Genomic DNA, 21,952 nt, shown 5'->3' with positions numbered 1-21,952 from the left:
AATCTTAATTCATGAATCTTCTATAATTACTTATAAATTTCTTATCATGTAGGAGATTGATTTTTTTTGTTTGTTTGTGTGTGTGTGTGTGTGTGTGCGTGTGATATATTAGTATTTCTCCATTACTCTTATCAGTTTTGCATAATACTATTTATCATTTTTTTTTTTTACATCATGCAGAACTTGTTCGAGTTTCTAGTTAAATGCTTATTTATTGCCATGTGTGTGTGTGTGTGTGTGTGTGTGTGTGTGTGTGTGTGTGTGCGTGTGTGTGTGTGTGTGTGTGTGTGTGTGTGTGTTTATTGCTTTTGCCCTGGTGTAAATCTTCAAGTTGTCTGTCCATTTTTATGTTTCCCTCGTGAAGGAAATTCTCTAGGGATTGGTAGAGTTAGTGAAGTTCAGCTTTCATTTGATTATAGTTATATTTCCCTTGAAGTTGGTACCACAGATGAGAAGTGTAATTTGATTTAGACAGTATGTAGGATGTGCAAGGTTAACAAATTGATCTTCCTATGTTGGCAGCATGATTTTTGCCATTATAGAGTCTGCTTAGCTTCTTTCTTTTTTTTTATGCTATTATTTCTTATTCCATGTGAAAGAGATGACTGTAAATTATCAATAGTTGTGTGAATGTTATATAATAAATGTCTGTTACTTACTGATTTATCAATATCTTTCCTTAATTGTAGAATTTCCATTTCTAGTTTGTTTGTTTGTTTGTTTTTCTTTTTGCTGTATCCAGAATTCCTGAGTTTATTTGGCACTAGATCAGTTTATTTGTTTTTATGGAAATCTATAGAACATTTTTCATTTTTCGCTCTACTGTTGCCCAATTTTATGTTTATGTAATTACAGACAGCATTTTCTGTTAGTCATCTTTTACCAAAAGCACAATTATATACAAAAGATGTTTTATTTATGTTTTTCTTTATCCTACAAAGAATTTTTCATTTATCCTTATTAGTTATTATATTTTGTTCAGAACAATAAATATTCCTGGGTTTATTCTGGATAGGAAAAAAAAAAATTAAATGTTACAAAAAAGATAAGTAAATAAATAATTGCTGAAAAATGTCGAATGATACGATAAACAAGCATGTAACATTATTCTCACGATTCTTGCCTACTGTAAAAATGATAATAAAGATAGACAATAGTAACAAATGTGACCAATAGACACTTCAGCCAGAGAATAAGACCCCCAAAAGTCTATAAACATTGGTTACAATTTTTATAGACTAATTGGGATTGCTGTTCCAAAAGAAACATATATCATTAGCTGCATATATATATATATATTTCTAGATACAGGGTCTCCCCCCAAAATATATTGCACATTGAATAATTATAAAGTCACTGTTTATTAAAATACATTTCGTTTTCCAAATTCAATGGAATCTACATCAATTTTTTAATGATTCCCTTTTTCAATTTGATGATTTCTCTGGTCTATGCACTACAGATAATGTAAAGCAATGGAATTACAAATGTCATGAAGCATTTCGTTTGGTTTTTGTGTGCATCCTCTTCAATGGCTGCCCTTAATTCATTGTCTGTTGCTGGTTTTGTACTGTAAACTTAATCTTTTAAGTATCCCCATAAAAAAATAAGACTAGTGGTGTAAGGTCTCAGTAAACCTAAAGGATATTCTACTGAACCCCTTCATCCAATCCACCTGTTTGACAAAATTTCATCAAGGCCCTTACATTGACTATGGTGATGTGGGAACCCCCATCTTCAAGTCCTCTTCAATGCTTGGCATAACAGATTGTTGCAGCATGTTCAAGTAAATGGTTCAAATAATTCTTTTGATGATTAACTACACCATACTGTAACTCTTAGTAAATTACCATCATGTTCCTCCTTAACATGTGGATTCTCAGTCCAATGTAGATGCAGTTATGGTGGTTAATTGAACCATTTACTTTATATATAACCTCACACTCCAATCTTTGTTGGATAGTGTGTTCCTTCTACACATCTTACCCAGTACCATTCACTAAATGTCACTTTTTGATCTGGATCATCTCTGATTAGATTATGGATTATTCTTTGAATCTAATTTTTCTAATGACACTACTTCAAAATGCAGTGGATGATTCATTTTGAAATTCCTATTTCACGGCTCACTTGCTGCAAAGATTTTATTAAAATCTGACTATATGTATGTAGTACCCCATCTTGCTTTGTGGGTCTCATTGATGTCCATGGGCTTATACTTGGATGGGCTCCAACTGAAGTCTCTGAAGGTATCAGATGTGGGATGTTAAGTTAGGCAGTAGATTAAATCTGCCACACAACAGATGTGGTATTATATAAAACCGAAGACAGGAGATCTGTAAAAACCAGTGATATGGCATCATCTGGAGCCAAAGAAAAGTGTCAACAGGCAAGTCATGAAATTGAAACCATGAAGGAAAAATATCAAGCAGGGAAAACATCAATGAAATTTTTGAGGAGATTGAAAAGGATTCACTAACACATACCATTAGAGATATTCACAAAGCATGAAACTAATAAGAAGGAAATTTGCACCAAGAAAAGATTTTTATCAAAGACAAAGATTGTAATATGCTTTATGAATGGAAAGATATAAAGGAAATTTGGAGAGAATATTACAAGAGCTTATAGAAAAATTCAACAGATGTTAATCAAATAGAAAGTTATCAAAATTATCAAAGTCAGAATTGCATAAGAGAAAGAACACTTCTAATAATGTCTAAAATAAAACGAAAAACAGATAGAAAGAAAGGAAATGTTTTTTAAAAAATCAAAATCTCCTGCAACAAATTACATAGAACTTTGGGAAAATTATGAAAAAAAGCCTCATTGAAATTTTTACACTATCTGTGCACAAAAATATGGAACTTAAAATTATGACTAAATGATTGGGTTAAATCAGTTTTCATACTATCATAAAAAAAAAGATGGAAAAAAGAAAGAAAAGAAAACAGCCTCATAAAAACTAAAAAGAAAAATAAGTATCTCAGTCAGAATTTCCAATCTTGAGCATTTAGGTGTCCAATCAACCGAGCTACTGGATCCATGGAATTAGTGTGTGAGTGGCTGAGTACTCCACAGCCAAATGTACTATAAATGTAATTCTTTGGTAGAATCAGTGTGACAGCTGAACCTTTGAATTACAGGCACATTTTGAGGTGCAGCTGTGTGGTAAAGAAGCTCGCTTCCTAGCCATGTAAATTTGGGTTCAGTCCTATTGTGCAGCACCTTTCTACCATAGCCCAGGGCTGGCCAAGATCCAGTGTGTTCAAGAACTGCATGAAGCTCGAGTGTTTGCTTTGGCATGATTATTATGGGTGGATGCCCTTCCTAACACCAACCACTTTATAGTATGGACCAGGTATTATTTCATACCATCTGCAGATATATATGTGTGTGCGTTTGTGTGTACCCTTGTCTTGTCATCATGTGAGGGCTGTAAACAAGCATCACTGTCATGCAAGCGATGTTGTTCATTTCCAGTATTCCATGAAAAACATGTCTGGCTAAGTGGGGAATTACCTTGTTTGGAAACAGGAAGGGCACCCAACAGTAGAAAATATGTCTCAACAAATTTCGTCTGACCCTTGCAAGCATGGAAAAGTGAGCATTAAGTGATAACGATGGTGGTGATGGTGATGGTGTTTCCACATACTCAATTTTACTAAAGATATGGGTCAACCTGAAGCTATAGAAAATGACACTTGCTCAAGAAGCCACACAAGATCTCATGAATGCAAGGCAAACTTTTAGCCAGTCAGTCATACTGTGTCTACAATGCAATGTAAAGACAACAGAGCAATTATGCTGATGATTTATGCTGGTAAAATCCTACTTAGTATCATTGCTAATAGAATTAAAGTCAAATACGGAATGGAACAAATTGGTTATAGAACTGAAAGAGGTACAAAGGATGCTATTGTCAAGCTGAAGTTAGTTACTGAGACAATTAGAGAACATGATGAAGACTTATTTATTGCTTCTATTGACTATGAAAAAGCTTTTGATGCAGTTATTTATGACAAATTATGGTCAGAGATGACAAGAATGGGATTTGTTCAACATTTTATAGAATTATTGAAATGATTTTATTCACGGTAAACTATGACTGTTGACTGTGTAGTCTGAGATTAAGCAAGTGGAATGACAAAGCTGTGTCTTTTGTACTTTCCTGTTTAACATCTAGGCAGAATGAGGAAGGCTGTTGAGAATTTTGATGGTACAGTTACAGTAGGTAGAATAATTGTCGCCAGTTCAGGATATGAGACAGTCTTAATTGCTGGTTATTTAGAATTGAGGGTTGTGACAAAGAAAGTTCCAGAAATATGCTGAAGAATATAGTTTATTCATTAATTTTGACAAATCTGAGTTAATAATTATCTCAGGAATACTACCAAGGCAATATTATAATAATTGATAATCAAACAGACAAAGTGATTCTTTAGTGTTGCTATCTTGGAAGTAATATTGCAAATGAAAACAATGACAGCAAAGAGATCAAAAAGAAGAAATGCAGCAGAATATCTATTAATATCACTTTAAACTATGTTACACGCATTTAAATATGTTCTGTTTATGTGAAACATACCATATTTTCCAACATACATGTCAATGTGATATATTGTGTAACCATTCAAACATCATCACTGTCTTTCCAGATTCTTCTGCATCTCACATGGAATTTTTGGTCTTCCAAAGTCATTTTCATGTTTAAGTCAATTTGTCTCTTTTGGCTGTAAATTTTGATAAGAAAACGTTTGATTTCTTAGTTGGAAAATACAGTACTTCCTTTCCAGCTGTCTCAGAGAGCAACCAAACAGCCATGGGCACCACCCATCCAATGAATAAAATATGAAATTAATTTTTTTTCATCCACTGAGAAAGTGATGCTAGGGTAAAGACTGGACTTTGGGAGCAAAATAAATAAATGAAAAGAAAACTCTGAGAGTATTGAAGACAATAGTAACTATCATGGATAACAGTAAGTGTGGACACAAACTGGTGCTGCTGACTGTTTAGGATGGGGCATGGTGGGGCCTCTGTGCAGTCAGCATTGGTGTGAGAGTAGTATAATAGCCAAGAGGTTTTCTGTAAATTGAAGTCCTGAATTAAAATAAGACAGATGTATCTCATGCAGGAAGTGAGATAATGAAATAGCTAATGGTGATTTTAGAAATTTCATGTGTGATACAGACAGCAGGTGAACTCTACAGTGAAGGGCAGAGAGAGTCATTGACCCTGAGTAATTGGAATTCATGTATGTGTAATACATGAGTATGTATGTATGTGTATCTATTTATGTTGCTTTCTGTGCCATTTCGTGAGAAACTTTAGTTTTGTCACTTTTCTTTTATTTCGTTAGAACCATGCTAATAATTCTATTATCGTTACAACTATTTTTTCACAGATTCTGTAATTAAATTTTTCTGGTAGGTTAAAATTTATTTTGAGTGAAATTGATCAGATGAAATCTGACAACCCCTTTGGAGAATATCATTGATCCTCTAAGATCATTATTGTTTTTTTTTGGAATTTTTCATGATGAAAATTATGATTAGCTTCTTTTTGTTATCATATTCACACTAGCACATACTTGCACATACACACATGAACATCATCCCCTACAGCAGTAGCCATTTTCTTAATTTGATCAAAAACACTGCTGCAGCATTTATGTTTTTATTTATGGCATACTCAGAAGAGGAAGAACAAAGCCATCGGCCCTCTGCAGGGCCTCTAATGATAGTAGAGTTGGATGGGGAAGGAAGAAGGGAGCATGTCTCATGGGTTACTACAACAGGAGAAGCACATCAACACATTAAGTAAACCCAAAAATGAGGGCCTGGTCTAAAGTTTGCAACTGAGTTGAGTCCCCTAACAGCACCTGAGGACCAAGTAATATTAAATTGTGCTTCTCTTAGTCTAGTATCAGATAGGAAATGCCACCTGCATTGTTAGTCAGTCATACTGTTTGTGTGCATGACTAGGGGAAGGCATAATGAGATGGCTAAGAAGTTTGCTTCACACTCCTGAGCTCATAGGTTCAATCTCACGGTGCACTACCTTCAGCATATTTCTTCTACTTTAGTTTCACTTACAGGCAAATCTGCCTAATAATGATCTCATGAATTAGCAGCTCTCAATATCTTGAAGAAAGAGGACCAGAACCTCAAAGCATTATCAGAAGCACTTAAAAAGAATTTCAATTGGATTTTGGCAATGAAGAATGAAAGTGAGCTACAGAAGGTATAACTTAACCTTTATACAACTGGGATTTCTCATCAAAGTGACTGCAACATCCAGTGGATGCAGGCTAGAATACAGCAATAGTCCAAAATGTGATGGCAGAGGGTATCCAGCAGCGGATGTAGCCCTGCATGTCTAGAATGTTAGGTTTGTCAATAGAGTGGGTATACTAATATTTATACAATACCATATATCAATATTTACACAATTCATATTTTATCAACAGATATATAATACTTTGATACTCTGTTGTAGCTCAGGAGAGCCAGTATACACTTCTGTATTATATATGTGTGTGTGTGTGTGTGTGTGTGTGTGTGTGTATAGGTGTAGGCATGGCTGTGTGGTTTAGAAACTTGCTTTGCAGCCTCTAGGTTTTTGGTCCAGTGCCACTGCACAGCACCTTAGACAAGAGTTTTGTATGATAGCCCTGGGCCAACCAATGCATTGCAAGTCAATTTGATCAATAAGAGGTATGCGGTGTCTTTGTGGCCCCACTGCTTGAGAATTGGTGATGGTATCTTTACAACCCCATAACTTAGCATTCTGCAAAAGAGATTGTAGATTAAGTACCAGACTTTTTAACAATTAAGGAGCAGGATTCATTTGTCCATCTAAACCTATGAAGCCAGGACCCTGGCATGGCCATGGTTCAGAGACTGAAAGTGCATGTGTATGTGTGTGTCATACCCATTTAGGGAGGTTGATAGACAGACAGACAAACAGACAAATAGATAGAAAGAAAGAAAAACAGACAAATAGATAGAAAGAAAGAAAAACAGACGGAAAGAGCTACAGATGGAATTGATGGATGGACAGAGCTGAGAAGCAGGCAAGTAGAGAGAAAGAAGAAACATTACAGAAGCCCATTTGGAATTTATAATTCAAAGAGATGGTCATGTTTCAGAGTCTCACATACATTTAAACTGAAAATTACATTGAAGATACACGTGCCTGTCCTATTAATGAACCTCTTACACTATAACAGAAGAACACCTGGAACTGTTCTTTGACAAGGGACAGCCTTTTCATACTCTGAATTATTATAAAAAGTACAGGTGTCAATGAATATTCATGCCCTTACACTATCATTTGACGAGTAGGTAGTGCCATTTTTGGAACAATAATACCCATTGATGAAATCTATCAAAAGAGTTGTTTACCAAAATTTTAACAGGATGCATGGCACCATATTGAATAATTGCCAGTTCCTTTTCCATAAGTGAACAGGATGTGCAACAACGTATATCTCATCATGCACCACGCAAACAACAAATAATGTTTTAGCATAGATTTATATATATACATACATATATATATATATATATATATATATATATATATGTATTTATATATATATATATATATATGATATTGATGTATCATGACCATTTGTGTGTCAAATAGTCATTGGTTGGCTAGAGTTCTGATTACTTCCTGGATTCTGTATTTCATGTATGTATATACATGTATATATATATATAGATAGATACATACATACATACATACATACATACATACATACATGCATACATAGATCACCATGATAGATCGCTAGCCATTACACATTCTTTATTTTCTCTCTTTGTTTCTTTCTGTTTTTTCTGTGGAAGAGTGTAAGCTCAAAACGTTAAAGACTTTTTCACTTCCCAAGCATTATACTAATCCATCTCTTTGTTGTCTACACCACCTGTCTTCGTCTTTTGAAGAAAATAGAGATAATTAAATAAATAATTATTTATTAATTACAAAATTGAACATAAATAATTTTTAATTTAATTATCTCTATTTTCTTATTTTCTTAAAAGTACACATAAATCCAAGTTTATCCAATTTACCTTACAGTTGAATATTAATGTAATATCCGATATTTTTTTGTAATAGGCAATAAACCCGTATATACATTGAATTTTATTATCCCTTAATGAGGTTTTTAGACTTTAATTGAACTGTATATATATATATAATGGACTCTCCTGTCATTAGATGACGTATGAGGGTTCAGCAATTTCTGAACAACCACACAGATGGTTTGCTTATAGTGATCAAATGTTTGTGTAGACATGAGCCCACTCCCTCGTTCAAATCGACATTACCTGTACAGGTACAACTGGGTGCCACATGTTAGGTGTCTAAATGATCACAGAAAAATGTGAAATGAAGTGTTTTGCTCCAGAGCACAACATGCCGCCCAGTCTGAGAATCGAGTCCACGATCTCACAATCTTGAGTTTAGTACACTAACCACTAAACCATGAACCTTCATATATATATATATATATCAGGCTGAGTAAAAAGTAAGCAACGTTTTGAACCATGAAGAATTTGTACTGGATTTTTGCAGTTTTGAATATTTTTTAAACATATTTTGCATTTGTCTGATAATACAGACATAGACTTGCCCAAATGCATCAATAAATTAACATTGATATTTTTTTTCACTGTTGTTACAATCATCTGAAATGGAACTGTCAAAGTATGATATTCAAGCAATTTTGCTATTCAACTTAAAAAAAGGACGTAAAGCAGCTGAAACTGCTCGCGATATCAATGAAACGTTTGGTGAGGAAATGACCAGTGAGTGGTCAGTTCGAAAATGGTTTAAATGATTTTGCAGTGGAGACCTGAGCCTTGCAGATTGATCATAGTGGACGCCCATCAATGACGGTCAATTAAAGAGCATCATTGAGAAAGATCCATGTAAAACCTCTTGAGAACTGGCAAAAGAACTTCATGTTAGCCAGAAAGCTGCCTGCAACCATTTGCATGCAATCGGAAAATCAAAAAAACTATCATACTTCCAGTTATACATATACGCATACACTAATTTTCGAGGATGTAAACAAACTAACCAAAACCTGTTGTCAAACAGCGCGTGCATGAGAGAGAGAGAAACCAGAGATACCCACTCATATATATATATATATATATATATATATATATATATATATATATATATAAATTATATATAAAATTTACAAAAGGGGACAAGAACGCAAACCACACAAAGAGACGACACAAAAAAAACAGACAGGTCATTCGAAGCCTCTAATCTTCAGTCAGGAACCGGATCATCTTAGCAATTTTGGCTGATTAATCCTGATATCGGTCCGATCCGGCCAGCCCCATATATGTATATATATAAAATAATTATTTCAGGGAATATTATTCCTAACTTACAGGGCAAAATTCAATTTAGAAATACTAAATCAAATTTCATAAAATATAATATATATATATATATAAAAATTAGAAAAAAACCACCTTTATCAATTCAAAAAGAACAATTAAATTACATTAAATTAAATTAAATTAAATATATATACATGTATCAACTCTCGGCCTCTTGTATAAGATCACAGTATGTGTGCATATACATACATGCATATATACATACAGGCATACATTACATACATACATACAAACATACATTTATATATATATATACAAAAATACTTTGTTTTTCTTTTTCACCTGAGCAGAAGTATGAAGAAAAGAAATGTTTAAAAGCTCTCGCAGTCCATATTAAAAAAGAGTTATTTACATGTACATAACCAGTTTCAGAATTTAATGTTTTTTCTTTTTTTTTATTCTTTTCAAAAGCAATGTGTAATGGAAGAGTCTTGAGTTGGTTCTTCTATCTCTACCTACTTTTGAAAATCATAAAATTGTGAAGCTGGTTAAGTAAATGTAAATTACACTTTTTAAAGACACCGTGTGCATTTTCAACATTTCTTTTCATATTACATATGTGTGTTTGTGTGTGTGTATGTGTACATACAGCACACACACACACACACACACACACACACACCACACACACACACACACAATGTATGTGTATAGCTGAAGGCAAGCAAACCAAAACATTAATGTCAGTGTCAACCTTTTCCGCATGAAAGTTAAAAGATATTGAATTATCCTTCAGTTGAATGTTACATCGTTTATATATAAGCTTGACATAAGAACATACTGTATATATTAGAATGATCATATTTACTTTAATATGTGTGTGTGTGTATGTATATATGTGTGTGTGTTTATATGTAGACACACACGTATACATCATGCATGCAGGTGCATAAATATATGCTCATCATACTTACACTAACAAATATATATTCATTCATAAATGTTTGTATATAAACACAAAAATGCTCTGTTCATTTGATCACAAGGGTTAAACAATGTGAAATGTAGTCAATCACTACATGGATGACCACTCAAGAAGCCTGGGTGTTCTAAACATTTGGTTTTGTGTATGTACACACAAACCCACACATGCTCTCTCTCTCTCTCTCTCACTTGTATGTGTGTGTGTGTGTGTGTGTGTGTGTGCACATATGAATATATTATATATATATGTATATATATATATATCATCACCATCATCATCGTTTAACGTCCGCTTTCCATGCTAGCATGGGTTTGACGATTTTGACTGAGGGCTGGCGAACCAGATGGCTGCACCAGGCTCCAATCTTGATTTGGCAGAGTTTCTAGAGCAGGATGCCCTTCCTAACACCAACCACTCCGAGAGTGTAGTGGGTGCTTTTTACGTGCCACCGGCATGGGGCCAGTCAGGCGGTACTGGCAATGACCTCACTCGAATCTTTTTACACATGCCACCAGCACAGGTGCCAGTAAGGCGACGATATATATATATATATATATATGTGTGTGTGTGTGTGTGTATGTGTGTATACATACACACACACACTCTCACATTGATGTATATAGAATTCTAAATCCATTTCAGCTGATCATACCAGTTAGTTTTACACTGGGTATTAGATAACCAGATATTAGATAATAGTGCAGTTAACTCATACTACATACCTTTAAGATATGGCAGCAGTCATCATATTTTTTTCCTATACCTGCCATCTCTGAAGAGCCAGTTAACCATGCTATTTTACCTAACATCTGGTTGTCTAATATCAAGTGTGAAACCGATTGGTAATATTGGTTAAAATGGTTTTATAATACAGTATACTTTGATTAATATATGCACTCTATTGGGAAATATATAAGTACATAGGTTTTCTGACCTATACTTTCATAGATACTCTGTGTGTGTGTGTATACATACATGCATACAGATAGACAGACAGATATGTATATATATATATATATATATATATATATATATAGGCATACCTTGGCTTAAGTCATTCTTGGTTATATGTCAGTTTTCAAAAATAATATATGGAAAAATAAAAATCAAGTGAAGTCATTTTGCTCAACTTTACATCTGTTCACCACAAAAATTGGAATCGTAAAATCACTTAAAAACTGTTAAAAGCACATAAAATCTTGTTACTGTACAATAAATAAGAATAAAAGTATATAAAATCATATTAAAATATGTACAGTAAATGTTAGGATACACACCATAAAGTAGTGTAGCTTAGTGAACAAAATCATGAAATCTGCTGTGTTGTCTTATTTATTGGTCTTTCGGAGCTCATATTGCACTGTAGTTCCGATATCTACCATTAGGCGTCGTTGTCACTCATAATTCCCACAATTGTTTTGAATTCAGATTTGTTTACATCTGTTTATCAGCTACTTTCACATTCTCATTCATTTGTGACTTTATTTTTTGCCTCCATGGCTCCCAAGAAAATTCATAGTGTAAGTGCTAAGCATCATGCTATAATGCTGGGAGATAAACTGGCTACGATAAAATGCCATGAAAAAGGTGAAAAAGTGGTAGCAATTGTATGATCTTTTGGGATGAGTCAGACAGCTGTATTGATGATTGTACATAATGAGGACAAATTTTTAGCACATATCAAGTCTGAAGCCCCAAGGATGAAGAACACTGTCATCACTAAGAAAAAATTATTCGTTTGTAAGCTTAAAATAGGATTTTACTAACCATGTATTACTGAAAATGCATTCATAAATAAAGTACAGAACTGGGGATGGTTTAGCCTCGAGACAAGTAAATTCAACTTAAGTCGTGTCTCCTGGGACCAATTAATGACATAGGGTGGAGTATGCCTGTATATCTGTATATAAGTGTGTGTTCCTATACATGGAAACTGTTTCAAATTTTTGCTACTGATATTAACATTTTTAATTTCAATCACTAATTGCATTGCTACAGGATAAATTATTTACTTACATTGTGGTAACTTCCTCTCATTAGATATCTCTTATGTCTCATGACAAAACTATCAAAACCAAATATAACACACTCAGTTATGTATTATGCAGTTCTTTATTTCATTTAAACCATTTTGGTTAAGTCCATACAGGGCCACCACCTTTAAAATGTGTTAATATAATCTTGATATTTTCTAAATGTGTTATTGCATTCCAATGCATTTCTTTCTGTTTTATTTACATTTATATTCATTGGGCTGTGTCTATGCTAGCACACTACTTTCTTTGATACGGTTGATTACATCAATCTCAGTACTGTATTTCCTTGCATACAAGTCAACATAGTATGTAGTGTAAACACGGTTTGTAAACATTCAAACATCATTACTGTTGTCCTTCCAAATCCTGCTGCATTTCACATGGAATTTTTGGTCCTCCAATGTCATCTTGGTTTAGAAGTCGACCAACCTTTTTTTTTTCTTTTTGGCTATAAATTTTAGTCTGAAGAAAATTCAACTTGTATGCCAGAAAATACAGTATTAATTTTTTTATCCCCTTTTGATCAGTGGAATGTATAAAACAGCCCCTTCTTTCCATCACTCAACTTGCTAGAAATAGCAGCCAAATCCCTCCCCCAGCTTACATGCTACGATGTTAAAAATGCATTTTGGATATCGTGGTCATAGTTACAATGCCTTTAATCTTAAATTTTCTCAATTAGGGTTGCACTGGGTTTAAATAACAACTTCAGAAAGGTACAAGGCTATGTTCTTCTATTTAGGAATGCCGTTGGAAGTTTATTTATTAGATAGAAAATTATAGAAGTAACATAAAGAGCTATACTGCACGAATCTTTTTCTACAAAACCAGCTCAGGGAATTCCTTATATGAGTTAGGTTCTAAATATTCCTGTAATAGGTTTTCTAATCTAGTTGATGTTCACCCTGGAGTCTTTATAATATCAGAATCAAATAGAACCAAAACTGTCAGCTACCGTTAAGTGATTAAGGAATGATGGCTTAATATTATCTCATGGTAGTTGATAATATAGCATCAACATTTCTCATCTTGTTAGAAAAAGCTTTTTTATTAGTTGTACATTGGAGGAGATTTTTCAATGCAGATAATGAGCGAAATACAGGTAAATGAGCAAAGCAGGTGAATGTAAAAGGATGCAAGCATTCAAGATTTCAAGCAGTGTGAAAATAAGTTCTTGAAGATTAAATAACAAATGAAGCGTTCCTTTAAAAGATGAAGACAAGCTTGATTGCATGAGGTCAACACTTGAAGATATCTCTCATGTTATCAACATGATCGTCATCATTAGCATTTTCTATGGCCAAATGCCCTTACTGTCACCAGCTCTCACATGCACTTTATCAATCACTCTGAATAGATAAAAATGTCAAATGTGGCTGTGTGGTAAGAAGACTGCTTCCCAACCACATGGTTCCAGGTTCAGTCTCACTCAGGCAAGTGTCTTCTTCTATAGCCTTGGCCAACCAAAACCTTATGAATGGATTTGGTAGACAGAAACTGAAAGAAGCCTGTTGTGTATACATAAAATTCAAACCAATTCACATATATTCCACTTTCCATTTGCCATATATATAAATATATGTGTGTGTGTCTTTGTGTCAGTGTTTGTCCCTCACCACCAATACTGCATAGCAACCAATGCTGGTATGTTTACATCCCCATAACCTAGCAGTTCGGCAAAAGAGACTGATAGAATAAGTACTAGGCTTTAAAAAAAAATAAGCCAATGGCCACAGTCAAATTACTGAAACAAGTAAAAGAATAAAAGAATACTTTTAATTAATACCAAACAGACCAACATGAGGAGTGAGCCTCCTTGTGGTTACTCAATCTGTTAAAACTAGCAGCTAAATCCTTTACTGAAGGATAACCTTTATGAGAATGGAAGGACACATTGCAGAATGTAATGCTTGTAACTGTTACAAAAATATAGGATGGTTACAGCAGGAACATCTTTTACCATGAATCTGCTCAATCAGAACTGACTTGGAACTAAACAGCCATAATGACAATGATTAATCCAAACCAATAAATTTATGCATTTGCTAGAAATAACAACCAAATCTTCTTCAAATCATACTCTATAATTTAATATATATATAAAAATAAGAAGAAAAAGTGGAAATTTTTACCAGTGAGTGTGTTATATTATAAGGCACAAGAAGAAAATGACTCTCCCCAGACACAGCAGAATATGCTTCAATACACGAACTCATGTAAAGATTTTGCAAACCAAATCCATAAACGAAATATATATAAATTCATATTGAATAATTCAGTTGTAGATACACTGCATAGAGTAAAAGCTGGGGTGGTCATGGTTAGTGAGTTTTTCGTTAGTAAGTCTGCTCAAAGCTTAGACAAAGCAGCTTCAACAACAACAACTGCATCAACAGAATTACAGATACGTACAACTCCATTTGCAATGATAATGCTAGGTTTTCGTGTACTGAGCTTAGATACAGCCAGATTTTCTAAGCAAGCTTTTAACTTTGTCTCTTGAGACAGACCAAAGATGAAGGAGAGATAGCTAAAAATAAATAAAATAAATTTTAAACATTAAACAATGAAAAAAAAAAAAGAACAATAAAACAACAAAAACACGTCTGTTTAGTAAACAGACAATGAAAAATTACAGATTAGCTGAGAAAGTACTGTAACGAATAGAAATGTTTATCTTCGTCATGCCACGTTGTGTGACGTATATGACCTGATAATTATGTGAAAGGATGATAATATAAAAGTGGCACATGTTACAATATAGATTTTAAAAGTCATAAGTTTCCATTACTGCAGTGTTTGGATTGACCAAAGAGGGATTGGGTGGACGGAGGCAGAACAGTGTGTGTGCTTTGGTAATGTATATTAGAGAGGAAACCAGTGAAGATGTGCTATCAAAGGAAGTCCCTTGCAATATTTGTTCCACCCATCTTACACAACTACAATCTTGTTACATGATTATTGTAAATTGTACAAATTACTGACTAATGAGCAAACTCTTGGTTCAGTCGCACTTTATGCTACTGTGTATTTTCCTTACCACTGCTCATTAAGACCAATGGCTCTCTCTCTCTCTCTCTCTCTCTCTCTCTCTCTCTCTCTCTCTCTCTCTCTCTCTCTCTCCCTCTCAGATAGTCTTCTACCTGGCAGGTTCTTGCCAACTTTCCTACCCATGCATACAAGACAGATGTTAAACAATGATGATATATTATCTTTCATTTGGTTCAGTCATTAGACTGTGGCCATGCTGGGGCACCACATTGAAGAACTCAAATGTACTGGCCCCAGTACTTTCCTTTTTAAGCCTGATACTTATTCTATTGGTCTCTTTAGCCAAACCACTTCTCTGCTAGTTCCTCAACAGTTACAATGGGATTTTGTTCCAACAGGGTTTGCAAGATGTCCTCATTGAGCTCTACAGATCTTCCAGGATGAGGCTTGTCTTCTAGGCTGTAGTTTCCAGCTTGGAATTTCTAGAACCACTATTGACACTGGCTTATGCTTATTGTCTTATCCTCATATACTGCAGTAATATTTCTTACACTTTCCATTGCATTGTTGCCTTTATTGAACTCATAAAGCAAATTATGCTGAATATGCTCCTTTGTTACTTCCATTATTGCTTTGAATAAATAACTGTTAAAATTGAACTGCACTCTTGAAAACTTGTACTAAGAATAAGTACGAGGTAAAATTACTACCTGCATTTATAGCAAGTCGATGTAGGTAGTTTATCCCATCTCCCTCTGACTTTTAGTTCATGCAATTGAAAACACCACATTATTTATGGGATGACCCAATATATATATATATATGTATACACACACACACACAACAGCCTTCTTTCAGTTTCCATCTACCAAATCTACTGACAAGGCTCTGGTTGGCTTGAAGGCTGTAGTAGAAGGCACTTGTCCAAGGTACCATGCAGTGAGATTGAATCTGGAACCATGTGGTTGAGAAGCAACCTTCTTCCCACCTGGCCACACCTATATGTGTGTGTGTGTATGTGTGTGTGTATTTATAAAATGTAGTACAAAATATGGATTCAGATAATCATGCAGCTATCACAGGGAGCTCCCCATACAGAATTGGCTATTAGTTTACATAGCAATCATTTACCATGTAATATGATATAATATGTCCTTGTAATGAAAATCCAGATCTTAAAGATGAACATTTTTGCAAGGAGTTTATTTATCCATATGATTTCCATATGATTACAGCTGTTTCATAACCTTCATAATATTGTTAATTTGATATGCAGAATTATACATATTTACATCAGTATGTATGCTCAGAATTATAGGATACAATTATAGCTAACCCATTAGATGACCAGAGCATCATGGTTACCTCTACGGTCCAAGAAGGTTACAAAACATATGTAATCATATGGTATTCATATAAAAAATATACTCATCTTCACTTTTCACACCTCCTGACTTTATGTTATATATGTATGGAATATGACAAGTATAGATATAGGAAGATTAGATTTAAAATGAGGTCTCAGTACACAATTAAGTATAGTGCATTCATTATCTTGATAGTGAGGATCTCTATGGAAAGCTCATCTATTTCTTGGATGAAGTTGATATCAACTAGACCATGAAACAGTTGAGCTCTCCATAGGGTATCTCACTGGTTGTGTGGTAAGAAGCTAGCTTCCTAACCATATTGTTCTGGGTTCAGTCCCATTGTGTGATACCTTGGGCATCCTCTTTTATAGTCTTGGGCTGACCATAGCTTTGTGAGTGGTTTTGGTAGACAAAAACTAAAAGAAGCTTATTGTATAATATATATATATATAACATCTGCCTTCCATGGGTATATATATATATATATATATATATGTATATATGTGTGTGTGTATGTGCGTTTTTGTGTCTATGTCTGCCACCACTTCTTGCCAAGTGGTGTTAGTGTGTTTATGTCCCCATAACTCAGTGGTTCGACACCAATTGTATCAGTACCAGGCCTTTAAATAAAAGTATTGGGGTCAATTCATTTAACTAAAAATTCTTCAAGGTGATGCCCCAGCATGGCCACAGTCAAATGAGTGAAACATCTAAAAGATAACAGACACACACACATGCAAGCCCATTAGAATGGGAAGGTGTCTATAGTTGGATGATAGTTAACTGTTTTGATTTAAGCGATGGTAGTTTTTTCAAAACTGTTTATTATTCCATTGTTTACTAATTTTCTTTTTCTTGTTTTAGAAATCTGGTCCAAGGAAAAAGTGTGTTGCTTGTAAAATTGTTGCACATAAAGAGTGTATGGGGATATTAGAAAAGGTAAGTGATTCTCTGTACTACTTTATCTTTAAATATAGTCAACTGAATAAGTCTGAGTGTTAGAATATAAGTAGTTACTAACTAGTTCTGTTAATAGTAGTTTCAATGTTTCCTGTGGAATAATGAGTTGCTTAAAATAAATTTTTTATGGACTTGTTGTTTTCTTTACGCACGGTGAAGTCAAGATTTATCGTATATTTTACTCGTGACGTCAGCCAAAATTATCAACATTCGGATTACCACAACTTCTTAACTAGGACAATTCTCCCCATTCTATACAATTATCGATAGACAAGCAGGCAATAACTAATTCTATCAATATTAATTTAATGTTTCCTGCAAAATAATTACTTGCTTAAAATAAACAGTCTTTTTTTTATGGGATTGTTTTTACGTTAGGCAAGAAGATTTATATTTTTACTGCTTGTTTTAAATTAGAATTATCAACATTTTTATTTTCACTATTTCCCAACATGTACAACTCTCCCTGCTCTACACAAATATGCAAACCATACATTTTATATTCCTCTGAGAAATATTTCATTTTATTTTTCTTTGAGATACAAATATCTTTCCTTCTTATCTCCATTATCATCTATTATCAAAAATATACTTTATATTCACTCTCAAAAGATAGCTTTTTCCCTTTTGTAGATCTCTCTCATCCCCATTCTTTTACTCGCCTTGTTCATTTGGATTTCAGCAACAAAAAGTTCCAGTAGCTACCCCCTTATGCCTGCTAAGTGTTTCATCTGCCTACATTGCAGGAGATGATTAAACCACTGCCTGGAACTTTTACTCACCATTGCAATGCCTGCACGATAACTATCAAAAACACAAAAGGCATCTTCATGTGTTGCACAGCCTGTCAGATATCCCCCTTTCCAATATCACAGCTAATCTGTTTGATTCCTAATCGAAAGGATCTCCACCAAATTTTCCAAATCTCCCTACTGAACACTCCTCAGCCAAGGTGGTTTCTGTTATCAATATTTTATTTGAAATAACTTTTATATTTGTTGCCAGTTGGACTTTCAACTCTATACTACATGGATTCCATAAATCTCCTCCCAAGTTCTTATATCCATAGGGTTTGCCACGACATGCATCCGCAATAGAAACTCATTGATAAATGCAGTAGGCACCTTAGCCCTGACACTGCCCTTTCAATTACCCTGACATGGGGCACTCCAGAGTTTCTCCTGTTGTCGCCCTAAGTCTTTCATCCCTTTTGGTACCAAACCACATGAGACACCCTGGTTGTATGATATAAATTTCTTGTTTTAAAGTGGTTCAAATGAAAACTTCATGTTACTTAATGATCTGACCACCAGTTTAATAACAACAAATTTATTTTACTAAATTCTTTGTTATTTTCAAAATTAATTGAACCAGATAACAAAAGGCTTATAAATTCTCACTTTAAAGAAATAAATTCCCAGTCTTTAGGAACATGCTGCAGTATGTGCCACCCTTGGAAAGAGAAATTTCTTTCCCTCTGCAAACTAATAATGTATCACTCATGTTTCCAACATCTCAAAGGCAATAGAAACACTTGTTAATCAACACCTTCTTTAATTATTACTGTTACAGAGAATTGGTGATAATTTTCCTCAAAGTTTTATAGTGTAATGAGAATCAATCCATAAACCTATAAAATTTACTTGTATTTATATGAAACTAGAGAGAAAAGAATGTACATATCTGAAAGTAACAAAATTAATTGAGAAACAGAAATAAGGAAGATGAGTGAGGAAATTTGAGATGTGTAGTAGGAGAAAAGAGGAAAGTAAAGCTGAATTAGGACTGCATTTAATTAGGATGCAGCATGAGGTAGCTAATGAGATCCTGATTCATTCAGTGCGTGGGACAGAGACAAGAAGAGTTAATCAAAAGTTCAGCAAAATATAACTCGTTTCTTTCTTCGTCAACTAATCAACAAGAATATATAATTATTTTCTAGACAATTGGTTTAATATTATTAATTGGAATAATCAATTGAAATTAATATAAATTAATTAATTAGAATGTGGAGGCACAAGGCCTAGTGGTTAGAGCAGTTATCGCGGGTTTGAATCTCAGACCGGATGATGTGTGTGTTTATGAGCGAAATACCTAAGCTCCATGTTGCTCTGGCAGAAGGTAATTGCAAACTTCTGCTGACTCTTTCACCACAACTTTTCTCTCACTCTTTCCTCCTGCATCTAGCAGCTCACTTGCAATGGACCAGCATCCCATTCATTTTCCCAAATTATTTAATATATATATATATATATATATATATATATATATCAAAATAAGCAACAAGTATGTCCAAGGTAAAGTGGTACAATTGTTTCATGCTACTTCATTTTATTAAACACTGTAAGTTTTAAAATGTCGAGCAATCTTCAGCCTCTTATAGAATTTTACAATTAACCGGACAATGCACATTCTTATCCCTATTTCATTTGCCAACATTATAAAGAGGGTAGATATATAGACAGAGAGGTTGATTTCATTTTTAAGAACATGATAGTAGTATGTTCACTCTCTGTCTGTGTATATATATATGTATATCATTTGTAGAAAACATAAATCCAAAGATGCACACTCTAAGATGTAGAGCAGTGTATATTTCAATGAGGGAAGCCGGTTTAGGTGATCACCCTGCGTTTCCCATCCATAAAGCCAGAAGTCGATAGCCAATGGTGAAGGGAGGTAATCTCCCATAGTTCACCGTAGCAAGGCTTTCCCCACCACCATATTTTGAAGAGGTCTTAGGCCAACAAGTTTTGGAGGTCTGACGATATGCCATAAAGCTAAATCCTTTATGGATGGGAAACCCAGGGTAATCCCTTAAGCCAGCCTCTCCCATTAAAAAAATATATATATATATATATATATATACACACACACACATGCACACCCATACATAATGGGCTTCTTTCAGTTTCCTTTTACCAAATCCACACAGGCTGTAAACCTTGGGCTGTAGTAGAAGATGCTTGTCCAAGATGGTACACAGTGGAACTGAACCTGAGAGCAAACAGTTTGGAAATCGACTTCTAAACAACTCAGTCATAAACATTTATTCGAAAGATGCTTAAGATGTTTGTTTCCCAAATATTCAAAGATATTTTCAGAAGATAAGTTGGTAAATAACTTTATCGCTGGAGTTGTATCTCCCATTTTGTTGGGGATTTTTTTCTTACATCATTTTCTCTTTTTTAAAAATATTTTTCTTATATTTGTGAATGTTAAGAAAATATTTGCTTCCAAACCCTGCATGCATTCTTGTTTTTCTTCTTGATATCTCATTCATCAGCAACATATGTGACCCTCCTTGCAGGCTCCCTATCACATCTACATCAGTTACAACAATACTTTCTTCTTCATAATGTCAGCCATTGTATTATATACAGGGGAATATTACAGATTTATAACACCCTACTGTTGGACTTTATATATATATATATATATATATACACACACTCACACACATACCTATATGTGTGTGTGTGTGTCTATATATCATATATATATATATATGTATATATATACACACACACACACACACACATATACATACATACCTATGTGTGTGTATGTGTCTATATATTATAAATATATATATATATATATATATCACTAATCCAAAACACTATTAGAGATTCTGTTTAAATTACTATTTCACAAATAATCTCTTACGTATACATATGTTAGACTCACACGCCATAGAAACAGATATACTGATAGATACATCTACACATAATACAAGAAAACATGGCTACCTACCACTTATTGTTAAAATTTTCTTTTTTCGATTTGGTAAAGTAAAATTTGTATGGAATTTCACATAAGAATAATTACAGTTACACACGCACATGCACATGCACACACACACCTCACAAACACACACACACACATATCACATCCTGTTATCGACCAGACCATTGGATGTTGTTATTCATTGCTAGTCACAATGCGCTTTGCATCATCTCAGCTTTCGAATGATGCCATCTCACTGGATAGGTCGTCAGGCTAACATTCCCCACTGACCAGAGGGTAGTCCATCACAGGGTTACTCATTTATGGCTGAGGGATTGGCACAACATGAAATGACCACAATCCTCCACCCAGTATGGGAATCAAACCCATGACCTAGCAATCGTAAGAGCAAAACCCTAACAACTAGGCCACATACTTTCATACACACACACACACACACATATACTAACATGAAAATATATACATATACTAACATGAAAAGAA

At 34.2% G+C, this 21,952-nt stretch overlaps 1 protein-coding gene across 1 annotated transcript in view; it reads left to right on the top strand.

Annotated features, from left to right (window-relative positions):
- LOC115219701 (diacylglycerol kinase zeta-like) overlaps window positions 1-21,952 on the top strand; it is a 545,273-nt gene that overhangs the window by 197,553 nt on the left and 325,768 nt on the right. The window contains exon 4 of the mRNA XM_029789877.2: window positions 17,624-17,698. Within this exon, the coding sequence (XP_029645737.1) occupies window positions 17,624-17,698 (75 nt within the window). The remainder of the gene's footprint in view (window positions 1-17,623; window positions 17,699-21,952) is intronic.

The sequence above is a fragment of the Octopus sinensis genome, linkage group LG15 (assembly GCF_006345805.1).
Source record: "Octopus sinensis linkage group LG15, ASM634580v1, whole genome shotgun sequence".
NCBI classification, from domain to species: domain Eukaryota; kingdom Metazoa; phylum Mollusca; class Cephalopoda; order Octopoda; family Octopodidae; genus Octopus; species Octopus sinensis.
Note: the sequence above shows the minus strand (reverse complement) of the source record. Positions and strands in the feature narration are given on the sequence as shown.